Source organism: Lichenostomus cassidix, chromosome 14, assembly GCF_008360975.1.
Source record: "Lichenostomus cassidix isolate B80296 chromosome 14, HeHo_3.0, whole genome shotgun sequence".
Taxonomy (NCBI): Eukaryota; Metazoa; Chordata; class Aves; order Passeriformes; family Meliphagidae; genus Lichenostomus; species Lichenostomus cassidix.
Window position 1 is genome coordinate 15,949,070 of NC_139495.1, and position 16,293 is coordinate 15,965,362.

At 43.4% G+C, this 16,293-nt stretch overlaps 1 protein-coding gene across 1 annotated transcript; it reads left to right on the plus strand.

The window, feature by feature from the left end:
* The first annotated feature begins 1,995 nt into the window (after positions 1-1,995).
* JPT2 (Jupiter microtubule associated homolog 2) lies at positions 1,996-14,558 on the plus strand. The gene is made up of 5 exons (XM_085075260.1): positions 1,996-2,171; positions 8,378-8,526; positions 8,987-9,129; positions 11,429-11,474; positions 12,224-14,558. The coding sequence occupies exons 1-5, from the start codon at positions 2,128-2,130 to the stop codon at positions 12,406-12,408; spliced, it is 567 nt and encodes a 188-aa protein (XP_084931386.1). The 5' UTR covers positions 1,996-2,127; the 3' UTR covers positions 12,409-14,558.
* The last annotated feature ends 1,735 nt before the right edge of the window (positions 14,559-16,293 follow it).

Genomic DNA, 16,293 nt, shown 5'->3' on the forward strand with positions numbered 1-16,293 from the left:
ACTCCTCCCAGTTTTGTATCAGCAGTGAACTTGCTGAGGAGGCATCTGCCCTTTCATGCAATCATTGATGAACAAGTTATACAACACTAAGCCAAATAGAGAACCCTGGGGGACACTACTAGTGATAGGTCTCCAACCTTACTCTGTACTACTCGTCACAAGCCTCTGGGATCTGCCACTCAGGCAGTTCTTAGTCTATCCCACTGTTCACTCAACCAACCCACACTTCTGGAGTCTGCCTAGGAGGATATTGTGAGGGAAAAGCAAGGTGGGCAAAGAAGGGTTTTGCTTGCCTCCCCGAGTATGGACTGCCCTCCATTTGCTTCTTGCTTCACAAAAGGTACCTGCTCCTTGCTGGGGGATGGACAGATGATCTCCTTTCTGGTGGCTGCTCCTGTCTTAGGGAGGCCAGAGCATGGTCCCAGTGGTCTATATATCCCTCTCTGATTTTCTAATACTTCTCAGCCTTTCTAGTTTGTCTTCTAACTCTGCTACCAGGCTGGGCATGTCATCCACCTGGTCACATCTGATGCAGCTGCCCATCACTGGTACAATCCACTGAGAGGCACAGGTATTAGCTACAGCCTGAAGCCTGAGTGGCTACCATGGGGGTTTTGCACGTTTTGCATGTTTTTTTGGGAGTTCAGCCTGAGTCACCACATCTTTTTTGGTGAATGTAGAGGACACACTTCCCTGCTGAGTGTGATGCCTGTATAATTTGAGTCAGAATTACAAGATGCTTATGTAGCTTGAGTTATGAGATATCAATATCACCTGAGTCATACCTTTCTATACCTGTATAACCAGAATCATACATTTTATAGTAATATAACTATAGAATTATAACTTTCTATACAATGTAATGGCTAGTATATGGTTAACTAGTTGCTTAAAGCTGCATAGGAAAAAAAAAACAACATCATCAACAAAAGAAAACCTCACCAGATGGATAGCTTCGAAGATGGACAAGTATAGTACTAATGAGAAATTGGCAAATGTAAAGCCAATTAGCCACAAAATAAAGAATTTAGACCGGTTAGAACCAGAGAGACCAAGGAACACCAAAACTGCGCATGCTCTGAAGACAAAGTTGAAAAGTTCAGATGCAAAGAAGATCTTGAGCTTTCATCACAAGAAGACCCCTATGACCACCGAACTGGGGAGGTGCAAGCGCAGCGCAAAAGAACTATTTATAACCATGAGATCATATTATGTGAACTAGTTCCGGCGCGTATATGATGATATTATAATGACATAGTAACATTAAGCGATATTTACTGTATAAATAAATCACAGCACGTGACAAAGACAGGTGAGTTAGGTGGAGAAATCCCCCTCACCTCCAGCGTTGCAATAAACATATACCTGCCCTACAGACACCGGTCTGTGAAGTTTTATTTCCAGCCTATCTTTTCGGGCATCAAGTGGGCACCATATATTTGAGTTCTCTCAGCAACTGTCACGACCAGAAACTGAGCAAACTGCCTGCGCTGCAGAGCCCTTCCCGCTCCGCGTTCTGTTCGCTCGCGATCCTCCAGACAACGTTCCCTCCGCGCCTGAGAGGCTGCCGAGGGTTGTGGGGTGCAGGCGGGGCTCGGGGCTGGTGTTCGGGTATCGCCGAACACGGGAACGATGTGGAGGGCGCAGCAGGTTACGAAGTCCTCCCTGAGGTTATTGTGTACGATGATCTTCCTCCTGATTTCTGGTTCGCATCGCCATTTCGATGTGAAACCCCCACATAAGGTCCCGGCCACTGCTGTAAAGCTAAGCCTCAGACCAGACCCCTCACCGCTACTACAGCCTATGCATATGCCCCCCCCCCCTTAAATGCCCCCCCCCTCGCTGCTGGCCTCGCCCTTCCTCCAGCCAATGGCTGTGTAGTTTCTTCTGACAGACGGGCAATGCAACCAATGGAAGACATCCAGGATGAGCGCCGACGCGGGTAGTTTTAAGCTTCCCTCCCTCTGCGAGGCTGGCCGAACAGGCGGGATCTCGTGGGGTAAGCTGCGTTCGATAAGCTGCTCATTGTGATGGGCAGCTAAACCAGCCAATGGTAGGGCCGGGCGGCCGGCTCTCCCCGCGGCGCGGGTGGAGCGGGGCTGCGGAGCGGAGCTGCTGAGTGCCACCATGTTTCAGGGTGCCGAGGTCGAGCCGGCCAAGCCTAGCTCCAGGTGGGGTGGCGGGGGACGCTCGGCGGGGCGGGGGGAAGAGTCGTGTGGCGGAGCGGAGTCCGCGGTGGGGCTTGTTTGGGTGCGGGAGGTGTGGGGTGCGGCTGAGGACCGGGGGGGGAGGGGGCGGGGTTGTAGGCACCGGCCGAGGGCATCGGGTCCGTCCCGAAGGACCTCTTCGCCGCGGCGGGCGGGAGCGCAGCCCCATCCCTCCCGTACGGCCGAATAGAAGCCAGCGCGCGGCCGGTGCCTTCTCCGTGCCTCAGTTTACTTGTCCGCGCCCCGTGGGCGGGGAATGGCCGCGCTGCGCTCCCATCGGTGCTGCTTCGGGCTGAGGCCACGTTTGGGGCACATGGGGAGAGCCCCCGGGCGAGGCGGGGCCCCTAAGGGTGCAGCGCCCGGCCTGATCTCGGAGCTCCTGCAGGGGTTCCCGCGCGGGGAGAAGGGCCCAGCGCTGAAAAGCACCTTCTCCCGCCGTGTTTCTGCCTCCGGGGAGGGCGGGGCCCCGGCTACTCGCCGTGAACCTGTGGGGCGCAGGATTCAGCACAAACTCCTGCAGAAGCAGATGTCGGTTTGTTTTCGGCCTACGAAGTTGAAATATATTGTTTTATTTGGAGGAAGATACTCTGAATACCGCAGGGCGTCAGTGCACCGATTAATCCATCCGCAAGGCTGTCGCCTGCGGGAGGGAGGAAGGGTTTCCGAATTGTCTAAGAATGCTTTAAGTTTGCCTGGTTTCCAGTCGCTCCAGACTGTGACTTGGTTTTAGAAGACTTTTGAGGATGTTCTGTCCTCCGTGTAGTCTCTGAGAAGTGTCTCATAGTAATTTTGAAAACACGTTTAACGCATCAGTTGGGTTCCCGAGCAGACCATTGTAACGTGTTAGTTAACAGTGAGCAAAGGTGGTGTCGTAGCTTGCTCCCCGTTGCCGTGTCGGCGTGTGTTTGTGGTGCCTGAGAGCGGGCTGGAGCCATTCACAGCTCCGCACCAGAGTCCGTGGCAGCACCGCAGCAACTTCCTTTAGCGGACTTGCAGCGTGGTCTCTGAGGCACTGACTATTGACTCATGGCCTGTGCCATCAAGGGCGAAAGTACCTGGTTTAAAGACTGAGCTTATTCTGTTAATTCTCTGAACAAAACTTCGTTTAGTGAGAATGCAAATCCTTTTGCAGTTCTTGATATGTAGAAGTTGCCCTAATTATAACTGAGCCTAATTCCAAATCCCTGCAGCAACCACCAACAGCTGTGCAAGCGGGGAAAGAATAAGTCTTCCTCATGTGAAAACCTTTCCGAGGAAATCATAAACAAGTGCTTTGCATTTTGAGAACTTTATAGTACAGGGATATTACTGTTAGAAATAACTGATGCTAAGATACGAAGTGAAAGCTTTCACTTAATTGTCCAGGGAAACGTATTTGTAGTGATCCTGTTACAGTGACAGAGCAAGCAACTAGTTTGCTGAATCAAACTAACTGCCTAGTTTTCTGTTACTCAGCTTTAACAATGACACTTTGTATTTTTAAGGAAGTTTTTCTTTTCCAAAATAAAACATGGAATTGCATGTCTAAGAGTGTCTAAAAGCAAAGCAGAACATAGTTGTATCATTCTGCTGTTGTGCATTATAAAGATGTGTTGTATTAACATACCCTCAATTCATCCTGTATATGACCAGTTTCACATCTACTGCAAAGAGCTGACTGGTAAATTTAGCCATGTTGGAAATGTAATACTCATGTTCCTCTACTCCCATCGGGGCCACTGCATAGTAGCTTAGAGCTTTCAGATCAAGAGCATGGCTGTGTAACATTGCTTGCTCACGGTATGTGAGTGAGCTGTTTAATGAGCTGTGAGTCTATTGATGCCGCAGTTGGAGCACCCCAGGACCTCTGGCCTTGCTTTAGAGCCTGAGGTTCCAGACCTCAACACACGGTTTCTGCTAGTTTCTCTTACCTTAGTGAGAGTCACTTATGTGTAATGCAGTTCTACCTACTGTGTTAGAACTGCCTGAAAACTGGTAAAACTTCAGTGTTTAACTCTCAGGCAGGATTAAGAAACAAAAAAAATTATTTATGTAGAGGGTGTCTTACAGGAATGGATAAACCTTGCCCCCTCTTCCATAGGTTGGCTGAAATGACGTTAGGGCTTAACGAGGAAAGGGCATTCAAATTTAAGTGTGTTAGAATGTAAGGAGGGAAAAAAAGCAGAAGAACTAATTAAAATTCTTCAAATCTGCTAGAAGAGAACAAAGCAATTAGTAGGGGGTTTTAAACTTGCAGAGTTGGGCTCTTGATTTAGTTTTTTTAGAGGAGTTCACAAACTTCTGGTCTGCTGGAGGGGAGGGAGAGAAAGGCAGATTTAGATTTTATAGAAGACAAAGGGTTGCTTTTTCACAGTTTGAAAGAATAAAACAACACCTTGCCAAAGGAAGAAAGACCCAGCGTACCTGGCTACAAGACACGAAAACTTCTCTGTGTAAACTGGCATAATACTGATGTAAACTAAAACTACTATAAAGTATAAACTAAAGTTACTATACAGTATATATTGAATTTTTGTGTACTCTGTTGAAGCAGCTCATCTTGGCTAACCAAGTTTAGTGTGCTGTTTTCCTTTGGTAGGATTTACAGGTGAAATCTGATTTTCTTGATTGGGGTGGGGGACCTACATGTCTCACTCTGCTCTAGAACTGAGTATGTGGTAGTACAGAGAGACCAGCAGTGCTCTAGACGCTACACAGCAAACAAATAGCTTTGTGGTCTCCCACGTATTTGGTTGAAGGGAACGAGTGCAAAGCCCTGTGCTCTTTGTTGGCATCAGCTGGCAGACTTTGTTGCTGTACTTCAAGGTTATTTTTGGTAATTCCTGTGAATGACTTAGTTATCTGACTTTCTATTAGTTTAAATTTTATTGACCTGGTGTCACAGCCACTTGAAAGTTTATGTAATGCTTGGAAGGTTCCCAGCATTTCGAAGTTCCTGAAATTGAGGTGGTAAATCCACTTTGTGTATGTAGAATCAAGACATTGTTTTGTGTGATGCTGTCAGAAGAGGTCGCCTGTGTTGATTTTCACCCTGTAAGCACCACCAGTAATGCCTCTGACTAATTTGTTGAACAGTAAGCTTTTCTTAATGTGGAAACTAAGCCGAAAATAGGAAGACAGTATAAGATTTATTTTGATGAAGTTTCTTTACTGAATTATCAAGACTTTTAATCTTAAAATGGGCTTTCTCTAGAATTCTTTTCTGCAATAGCTCTTAAAACCCATTGTAGGAATGAGAAGTAATTTGATTCTTATGACTAGCTAGTTTCCTTAAACCAAAAGAAATCGGAATGTGTCGCTGTTGAGCCGCTAGCAGAGAAAAGAACCCAGTTCTCAGTGGCAAGAAGGAAAAAGGCCTTTATTGTTTTGATTTCAATATATATATAGTTTTTTCAGAGGTCGCCCCGATTGGTCAGCCTGAGACCTCCCCCTAGGCCTGATTGGCCAGGCCTGAGCTGTCCAAATCTTGGGACACTGTTTTAAAAAACATCCAAACTTTATCTTTGTTTATGAAACACAAAAAGAATTCTCATGAGAAAGACCTGTGCTAGCCACAGGAATGTAGTTATTTTATTATTCCATCGTATGCTTGTAGGCTTGTGTTAAGCAAACAGCATGGTAAAGGGAGTGAATCTGGGGTGTAAGAGACTCCAGCAGTATAAACAGCTTTTTACTTCCTTTCAGTCTCTTTGCTGGTATACTTACTGTAGTTAGAATGAAAGACAGACTAGCAGTTAAAAAAATGGCTGAAAAGAACAGTTGAAGTCACAAATCATTTAAATTATGTGAGAGGAGTCTATTTTATTAGAGACTCCTTCCCAAACTACTTTTTTGTAGAATTCCCTTTTCCTTAAACTCACCACGTTAAATACTTAAACTGCGTCATGGTTTCTGGCCCATTGTGAATGACTGAAATTCATAATTTACTTATACAATGTCTGCTTGAATAGTGAGTTTAAATCTTCTATGATATGTGGAGAGCACAGAGGATAGTTGGATCTGTAGTCTGTTGGATACGAAATTGTAAATAAATAATATAAAATAAGCTTTGTATGATCTAGCCTGTGCTGTGGACAAAGAGTTGTCCTGTCTGCTGAAATTCTAGTTACTCCTCAAGCGAAAGGCATTCATTAAAATCCACAGTCATACTAAGGATTAAAATATTGAAATTGGCCAGCAAAGACAGTCCTCTGAGGCTAGTTCTATCTATATAAACTATTCCCAGACTAAAAGAGGAACTTTTTTTCTCCTTCCCAAAGAGCCTAAAACAGCTTTCTGCATCTTCTTGAGATCTGAAATGCACACAGAGCTCATTTTCTGACAAAGCAGCCAAATATCTCTACTTCTGTGAAATTAAATCTTAAACTGGCATAGATCTTGGCACCAAGAGGAACCTTATTTTGTGCTTGGCATAGCTGACCAATGGCATGCTGCTGTCATAGGGCTAGGGAGAGAAGGAGTTGTAACACTTCACTGACCTGTGAATTGTGTTCAGTTAGGGTGGGATCAAGATCTATAATGGTCCTCTTGGTATAAAGGAAAGGTTAGTTTAGGTCCCAGATCAAGGGTTCAGATTAGAAGTAGTATAATTGAGCTACTACCTTTGTTCAGCTGCTAAGACTGTGGGTAACTGGTAGATGTAACTGTAAAGATTATTTTTGATACAGAATCATTAAGGTTGGAAAAGCCCTTTGAGATCGTGGAGTTCAACCTTTGACTGCTTGTCAACTAGACCAGAGCATAAAGTGCCACATTCAGTCATTTCTTGAACATTTCCCAAGATGGTGATTCCACCGCTGCCCTGGGCAGCCCATTCCAATGTTTAACAACCCTTCCTGTGAAAAAATTCCTCCTGATGTCCAATCTGCCCTCCACTGGCACAACTTGAGGCTGTTACCTCTTGTCCTGTCCCTTGCTCCCTGAGAGCAGAGCCCAACCCTCCCCAGCTGCACCTTCCTGTCAGAGAGTTGTGGAGAGCCATAAGGGTTCCCCCAAGCCTCCTTTTCTCCAAGCTGGGCCCCGCCCCAAGTTCCTTTAGCTGCTCCTCATCAGACTTGTGCTCCAGACCCTTCCCTGGCTCCATTCTGTTCTCTGAATATGCTCCAGTCACTTAAAGTCTTTCTTCTTGTGAGTGGCCCAAAACTGCCTCCAGGATTTGAGGTTCCTCACCAGTGCCCTGCACAGGTCACTGCCCTGGTCCTGGGGGCCACACTGGTCCTGGTACAGGCCAGGATGTCGGTGGTCTTCTTGCCCACTTGGCCACACCCCGCTCATGTTCAGCTGCTATCAACCAGCACTTCCGGGTCCTTTTTTCTTCTGGGCTTCTTTACAGCCATATTTAGGTATTAATCTCTTTCCTGTGCTTTTTTCTGTTCATTTTCCAATTAATTCCGCTGATTCTACTCCCAGGTAGTAGTTTGGTTCCTTTTTGGGGCAGGACCTGCAGTCTGTTGAACAAGACATAGGCCTTAACTGTGGAATTACTACTGAAGGACAAGCATGACTTTTCATAAGTTTTCAAGAAGTCAGACCATTTCTCTTGTAACCTCCAATTTTTCTGCAGAGCTGTTTGATATCCTCTGGCACAAAGCTTTGGTTTTAATGGATTTTTCAGCTTGACCACTAAAAAATTGGCTTTTTGGTATTCTATCTCTCCATTCCAAACTACAGCAGCTATTATTATAACTGATAGTTGAGACTAGCAAAATTTTTAGTAGTTATGCAATGTCTGCTTTTATGTAAAAGTTGATAGGTTTGAATTGTATCACAGATTCAAAGTTGGTATGTGCAGTTTAGCAGAAAGTCTGATTCTGTAATGGTTATTTTTAAAATCATAACCAATCATCTGGCTTCTCTCCGTCTCTCTTGTTTCTGGAACACCACAGATAGCGTAGCTATTTGTGTAGGCGGCAGTGTTAGGATCATTCCAAGTAAAGATGCTTGATGATCAAGTTGACTGACCAGGAAGTTGACAATATTTGTGCCGAACCTGAGAATATTGAAACAGTTCTTGAAAAGTAAATACTTCATAGACATAGCAGAATTGCCTAAAGTAAATTAAAATCATAATAGTTACATGCAAGGAGAGAATGGGAAGGGGACATCTAATATGTTGAATGCTGTAAATTTTAAATGAACTTTTGTATCTTGCCCCTTATTCTGTCATACAGGGTATTGAAGCCCCCAGGAGGAGATTCTAGTAATCTCTTTGGAAGTACAGAAGAAGTGTCTTCTTCAAGCAGACCACACCGGATGGCATCCAATATCTTTGGAGCATCAGAACAACCTCAGAACATTCCAAAAAGAGCAAACCCTCCAGGTAAAAGCTGCCTCCTCTTTCTGTGTGACAGGGCTCTGAATTGCATCATAGAATGGTTTTGTGTTCTAAACTGAAACAATGGCATCTGTCTTTTTATGTTGCATTTTTATATGCTGAGTGGGTTTGAACAAGAAATCTCTTCAGAATTCTGAATATATGAATATTTCAGTGATCCGCATGTTCAAAAACTTTTTACCACATCATCCAAGTCTTAATTCTTTCCAAGCTGAGGTTCTAAGAAATGATGAAAGGAAACAGCGTATATCATAGGGCTATATCAGCAGTTAGCTGAGTTTGAGATCTGCAGGTGAATTGTAACAAAGGATTTCAACTAGGGAAATAAAAGGAAGTCCCTAGACAGCAGGGTTGTAGAAGTCCTTGAATTATATTTTTTTTTTAATGTCTTAATGTAGTGTAATAAAACTAATCTAGAAAAAAAGTCTTAACAACTGCTTTGCAGGAGGAAAAGAAAGTGGCATTTTTGAGGACTCTAGTTCTGCTCAGCCTCGTCCACGCATGAATCCACCTGGTGGGAAGACAAGCGATATCTTTGGGTCTCCTGTCTCTCCCAGCATTGTGCGAGCACACCCGAACAAGCCCAAGGTATTTGTACTTCTGTTGCTGTCAGACCAAGAAGCCAGCAGCTCTGGGGTCCTGTCATGCTCTGTCACATGCCTGTGCTCTCTCTAAGAACAGAATTGAATGTGCACGGAGTGACTTTGAGTTAGACAGTTACTCCCAAAGTGTCTTTGATAGCCTGTTATTTTGGGTGTATCAGGTCTCTGTAGTTTGTCGTAAAAGTATTAGTTAGACTGTGGATGTGTGTTTAAAAAAAAAAAAGAAAAAAGCCTCTGATCTTTCTTATAAGTGAGGTGCAGCTGGAGTTCTTGACAGAGCCAAGAGGCATTTAAATTGGATAGGGAGGAGATATTTCTCCTTGTTCTGCATTTTGGCAGATGTGATCTTGATGCAAACTTGGGAAGTTGGTAAGCTATGGTCATAAACCTTTGTGTCGCCTAGCTGTGCACTTCACCTTATCTTATATACCTTTATCTTATATACACGTATCTACAGTCACCTTGAAAGCACTGTAGCAGGAGATTAGGCTTAAGGGATCGACAGTAAAAAGGTGAGCTTTGGATCAGTGGTGTTAGGCCCAGCATGTACTTGATTTGTGATAGACAAAATTGTCTCTTGGTATAGTGTTACGGTTGTTACACATAGGTTATACAGTTGAGTTTTGATCTTAAAGCTAGGGTGTGTAACAGTTGCTTGTAGTTATGACCACACCTGGGTTTGGAAAAAGCAGGATACGTAACTTAAATTACTGTATTTAAGTGCCCTATGTGTGGATTTGCAGCCTACTGCCTTACTGTAGGTAAATACTAGTAAGTGAGTAGCTATTATGCTGATAATGTTTTTGGCATGTCAGATAGCGTGGAAATTTAACATTCTTTGAAACTGATGTGGTTTAGGAATGGTATTCCCCAGTTAAGTGTTCCAGCTGAAAACAGTCCAAACCTCTCACCACTCGTGCTCCCCTCCCCCTGTGACTGGGGAGGGAAATTGGAGGCACAAAAGGTAAAAATCATGGGTTGAGATAAGAACAATTTATTGGAAGCGGCAATAAGATAAGAACAGTAACAGCAACAAAATCATTAACAGAGTGTACAAGAAGGATGAACAATTCACACGCAAGTGCTCACCACACGGAACATGGCACTACTGCTGGCCAGACCGGATCCCTGCCCCCTGTTGGCCAGAAGGGACCTTTTTCCCCCAGTACCTGGACGTGACGTGTATAGAATAAGCTCTGGGTCTTGGCCATGCCTGTGCTGGGTACTGCAAAAATTAACTCTATCCTGGCCAGAACCAGGACAGAAATGGTCATTGTGCTGAAAGCAGTCTAGTTTTTCCTGGAAGCTTAGGAAGAAAGTGTTAGTCCGATTTAACTTTCTTGCCTTTGTTTTTTTCCCCTTAAAGTGTTGGTAGAGTGCTTTCTTTTTATGGATATTCTGAGTAGCATCTGGGGCCATATAAAAGGAGGAGGAAAAATAAGACTGGGAGCTAGGTTTTGTCAGGAGTAGTGCTGTTGGTGTAGGAGAGGGCTTTGCTTTGTTTCTCCGTACGCCTTTATTGGGATGGCTGCTGGTTTTTCTTAATTACTTTTTTAGAAATGTAACTTTAATTCCCATGAATTCCTAACTTAATAGAGGACAATATTTTGGAAATTCCTGTGTTGTTAATTAGAACATTGGAATTATGGGAGATACTGGGATAGAAAGAAGACAGCATATTTACAAAAACTACTGCAAGTTGAGTTTCATGGATGGGAAAACATACTTCTCTGAAATGTGGCTGTGTATTTCCAACAGTCAATTGAGATTGTTGGGAAAATGATCTTAAAATATTTTGATTGTTACCTGACTGTTGGGATACTTGCTGAGGACAGGAATTGCTGCATAGGGTCTTCAAGGGTTGCTTGTATTAGTTGTGTGTACCAACTTCTCCTGGGTGATAGCAGGTGCTTGACAGGAATGGTAATTCTTGATCTTAAAATCAGTGAATCCTTAAGGTTGGAGAAGACATCTGAAATCAAGTCTGGCAATTAAACCAGCACTGCTGTGCTTACCATTTTGGTGATTTAATGTATGTAGCCTCTTCATCCATGTTTCAGTGAATTCTCTGAGATGTGCACCTTGCCATAACGTAGATTTTTGTCCTGCTTTTGGGGTTCTGTAGTGGTAGAGGGGATGAAGGGTTGCACACAGGTTGCTTTTACTTGATCAGTGATCTGTAAACTTAGATCAGAAATAAAGCAAAACTTTCAGAAGAATTTTCTTCAACAGACTTGCTGTTTGAGAACAATAATACACCAAGATAGTTTTTGATTTCATTGCAGGATCACATTGTCTTGAAAGAAGAGGAAACACCAAAGAAGCTAGAAGGTCAGCAAGAAAAATTCCTTTCTCTGTTCTCTTTGGGAAGATAAGCTCTGAGGAAGTTTTTTATGCTTCTGCTTAAACACTAGCCTTAGTCTTATATTTTTAGGATAATATGACTGAAAAGTTTAGTCAGAAATCTAATCACTTGTCACAGGGAAATGGTTCTCTTCCTCTTACTGAAGAGAACACAGGCATGAGTCCTTATAGTTTGTGTCTGTGTGTTTATACTTTGCTTGATACTGTGTGTGTATGCAGATATGTATGGAATCTGTACATGGCAAAACATCCTATCAGGTTATCTCCTCCTCCCTTGCCATCTCCTTCAAATGGGTAATTTTGGCCTTCTGTAGTTGTAAATAATAAATAGCTGACTGATTTATTATTGCTCAGCTAATTGTTAAAGAATGATGGGAACACTGCTTTCAAGCTCAGTATGAAATGATTCATTGGTACATTGTATCTCTTAATTGCCTGCAACGGCCAAAATAATTCTGGAGGTATATTGCTGAGCCTTCATATTCTTGTTAGAAAGATTGCTGAAGGAAAAGAGGAATTTTTGCAAAAACTGGAATTCTTTTTTTAGCACTTGTTTCCTTCAGGAAAAATGAATAGATAATGAGAAACTTTGGTGTACTATGCATGGAAGACGTGGGAAATAATATAGCTCCCAGAAGATGAGGCACTTTGTGCACTACAGAATAGTGAGTGATCTGATGATCTAATTGTTTTCTTTAATGTTTTCTTTAATGTAGCTACAGAAAATATCAAACCACACCTGGAAGACGGAGGCGAGAAAAAAGCTCTGGGCAAAGAGGAGCGATGCAAGGAGCCAGAACCCAAGATAGACAATCATGAACCCCGACTAGGGCCAAGGCCACGCTCACACAACAAAGTCCTCAATCCGCCAGGGGGGAAATCCAGCATTGCATTCTATTAGGGTCATCGTGTCACTGTCACTAATGGAGAAGCTCTTGTCTGTGGTGGCGAGGTCAGTTTATACACTATTGCTTGTGAATAGATTCTTAGGCAGATGGATCAGGATTATGTTAGACTGTGTAGGAAGGATAACCTGGTGATTTGGGGAGGGAGGGCTGGGGAGGGAATGTGTGCCTTGTGGAAGATGTGAGTATTGGCCTGCCTGGGTGAGTGGCAGAGCAGGACATTAGTGTAACTTAGTGGAAAAATCAGTGCTTTTTAGTGGTGAGTTCCTCAGACTGTTAGGTTCTTAGCTAGGTCATGGCTCAGGACACTCTTACAGAGTCAGGCTTATCCATACAGTCAACATATCCAACACTGTGAATGGAAAGGGGCCTGGAGGTCACACCTGAAGATTCTGAAGTACAGCAGGGCTGGGCTTTCCCCTAGGCAGTGGGATGCAGCTTCACAGTGTGAGCTGACTTTCAGTCATGTTCCACTGGAGCAAGTAGTGCTGCCATGGTTAAGAGTGTCCTCAGTCATTGCTTCTCTTTCTCCTTTCTTGCTTTGCAGCACATGATTGCTGATACAAGGACAAAATATGCTGAAGGTTTCTTTCATGCTCATAAACCATCATATTTTTGTAAAGATTGTGGTCTTTCCCTCCCCAGGTATTCAGGTCTTTTGGATGTCTTTAATAATCTGCTGATTACTGTGACTGGCTCTTTACATGCTGTTCCATGTTGGTGCTTCTAGTTGAGTGCTTGTACATTTTCTGGTAAAGACGTGGGTGCAAACAATAGCTTTATGGTACTTTTTGAACAGAGGCAGCTTGAAGTTTACAGATACCATGGAGAATATGCCGAGGTGTCAGCCTGGTCACTCTGTGACCCAACCTGTGTAAAAAAGGGCTTAGCTTCAGCAGAAATTTTCATTTGGCTCCCTGTGGAAACCAGGACTGTTCTGTACCCACCACAATGAATTTCATGTTGGTTTTACCTGTGCTGAGTCGGTTAGTGATTTCTCCTGTCTTTTGTCAGCCTTACCTTTATCTTTGACTGTTTCAGATTTTTGGTGGTAAGGCTAGGAGAACTATGTGAGTTCTCCCCAGTCTAGAGCTGTAGTTGATTTTGCTGTAGATTACCTTAGTTGGAAAAACAAAGACTTTAGCAATACAAACCCGTTTGTGCTGGCTATCGTAAATCATGTTTGGAAGATGTGCATGTTTTGCACAGATGCTTTTGTTCTCTGAATGGATTTTATTATCATATCCAGAACTTTGATATATGAATCTTAACATTGGGTGCTTATTGTTAAATATATTGAATATTGACCTTTTAAATCAGACATATCAAAACAGGAGTTGTTCAGGTACACCAAAGAACAAGTGGCCTTATTGTGTATATCCACTGCTGTTCTAGCCCAGGTTCCCTGGGAACTGCTGCCATTGAGAGGGGATGCTGGGCCAGGTGCTAAACCTCTCTGTGATTGTAATGCTTCCTAGGCCACGCAGTTCCCTTGTGCCAGCAGCAGTGGGTGACTGCTTTAAGACTTAGTTGCCTTTTCACATAGTGAAATATATGGGGCAGTGCTAGGATAGAAACAGCTATGGAAAGCAGGGATTTCAATGCCTTTGTACTTCATAGTGCAAATTTTCAGATGGGTTTGGAACTGCCTGTTATTTTTCCCCCAAGGAAAACAAGGCAGTGGTTCAAACTGCAACCCTGGAATGAACTTACGTTACTTCCAAACATGTATTTCCTAGTAGCTCTTCCTGAGTCTGTGCTCTCTGGCCGAGTCTCAAGATACATTAGCTGTTTCAGTTCCTTGTTTCAGTAATTGATAGGAAGCTGTCATGTGGAAAAGTCAACTGGAGGTTGCTTCCTGCATTACCGGTTCTGATGTAGTTGACTTTATCTGCAATACCAAGCATTTGGCATCTCTTAATACCTGATGGCCATTGGCTTCAGTGCCTGTCCTTTAAACAGCAATTTCTAACTAGGCCTTAAATTAGTTAAACTCTGTAAATTTTCTTGCATATCTTTCTTTGGAATCTAAACAATGTTTTCAACTCATCAAGTAAGACTGATGTGAGTGTTTCTCTGGGACAGAAGGAGTTTGGAAATCAAATGACAGAACATGCAGTTGTCAATAAACCTCTGTATTTTGTTACTTCATTGTGTGCTGTAGATGCCTGCTTTTACAAATTGGTCAGTACTCTATTCACTGTAGATACACTGGTGAATTTTATTGTCTGAAATGGGAAAAGTTGCACATATATTTTCAGGCCTTCTGTACAGGGGACTGTGCTCAGGAGCTGTGACATCCTGCCAAAGGCTGCCCATGAGGCAGATACCTCTTATCCCTGGGGAGGGGTGGGGCAGTAGCAAGAGTTGAGCTTAATGCTTTTGTGTGGGCAACATTCCATCATGGGAATGTATCGCACTGGGATTCTGTTATGTTCTTCAGCAATATTGTAAATAGAATTAAATATTCAAGTATTTTAAATATTTAAGGCTATTTGTAGAAAAATGTAGTAATTCCTATTCAGCAGGGGATATTCTTTATGTGGAGAAGTCATACTTCTGTGCTTCTAATGAGTGCATAAAACACCCCTCATGCGCCAGACTGCCTTGGCTGACAGAGGAGGGAACTACAGATACTGGCATTGCAGTTCTCAGTGAGCTGGACACAGTGGCCTCTCAGCCAGGATGTTGTGTGTCTGCGGCATTCATCCCTGAACTTCCAGGCTGTAATGACCTCAGAGCCTCTCAGCCAGCCCTCACTCCTACACACCCTTCTTTGGCCATTTACAGTTCAGAACTCTCGAAGCATGCACAGTGCTTTGGGTGGGATCTATGTAGTGTGGGAATGTGGCAATGTCCTTGATACATAACGAATTAGCAAAGAAGGATTGTCTTTCCTTTGAGCTGCAGCCAACAGTAGACTGCAGTATAGCTCCACTTTGCAACTGTGTGTGTTACCTCATTGCTTTCCCCAAAACTGCCGGTTTTATCGTGCTATCGTTTTATCATTTAACTCGTTCTATCCCAAGTGTTTGTAGATAAACACTCGGGATAGAATGTTAACCAGGTTTCTGTTTCAGTCGGGGAAGGAAAATGATGTATCCATAGTCCATAGTGAACTTAGCCTAGGAAGTGGTTAAAGGATTAAAGGAGGAATTGCACCCTTTCATGAGTCATGTGTGGTTCTAGGCCTGTTTGCTGCTTGGTCCCTAAACATGTCACTGTGTCTATCCTGTACAGGACCTCACTGCTCTAGTGAACAGCCCAGCTGCAGTGTTTCATTACTCCTGGTCCCCATGTGTGCTAAGTTTACCCAGATCATGCATGTTTGTGAAGACTGCTGGCTGCTGTGCAAAACTTTTAAAGCAAGCACTGTCTGATACTGTCCATCTGTTGCATCACTGCATAACACCCTGCACTGCACTCCCAATGAGGAAGATTAATGCCCTCTCCATTGGTGTTTTAAGCAGCATACTGTGAGTTTTTAAAAATTATTTATACAGGCTTATCAGACTTGGAATATCCAAAATACATGCTTGGACCTTGTCTAGTGAGAGAAGATACATAAAGCAGCGATGTGCGAAGACAATTATTTAAGCACTAAATGAGTAACTGGTGTAGTACGTTCCCTGGAAGGTTCTCAGAGTTGCCAATGGACAATATGAACACACTGGTGTGTGGATGTCCAAGTGTCTTGGCTACCTGGGTGATTGTGTGATAGAGCTGGCCACCCAGTGTTTTGTCCAAGCCCTCTGATGTGTCTCTTGTTGAATTTCAGCTTGAAGTGCTGCTGAAACCATGTATCTCTTCCCTTTGGAAAAGGTGATGGATTAAATGTCATTGAAGCTGGAATTTTCCATTGTTTTGTAAGGAACAAAATT

Bases quoted from the DNA above. Each gene is read 5' to 3' on its own strand.
- JPT2 (XM_085075260.1), top strand. From the start codon at position 2,128: ATGTTTCAGGGTGCCGAGGTCGAGCCGGCCAAGCCTAGCTCCAG. The intron at 2,172-8,377 runs GTGGGGTGGCGG...TCTGTCATACAG, and splicing joins CCGGCCAAGCCTAGCTCCAG to GGTATTGAAGCCCCCAGGAG. The intron at 11,475-12,223 runs GTCAGCAAGAAA...TCTTTAATGTAG, and splicing joins AACACCAAAGAAGCTAGAAG to CTACAGAAAATATCAAACCA.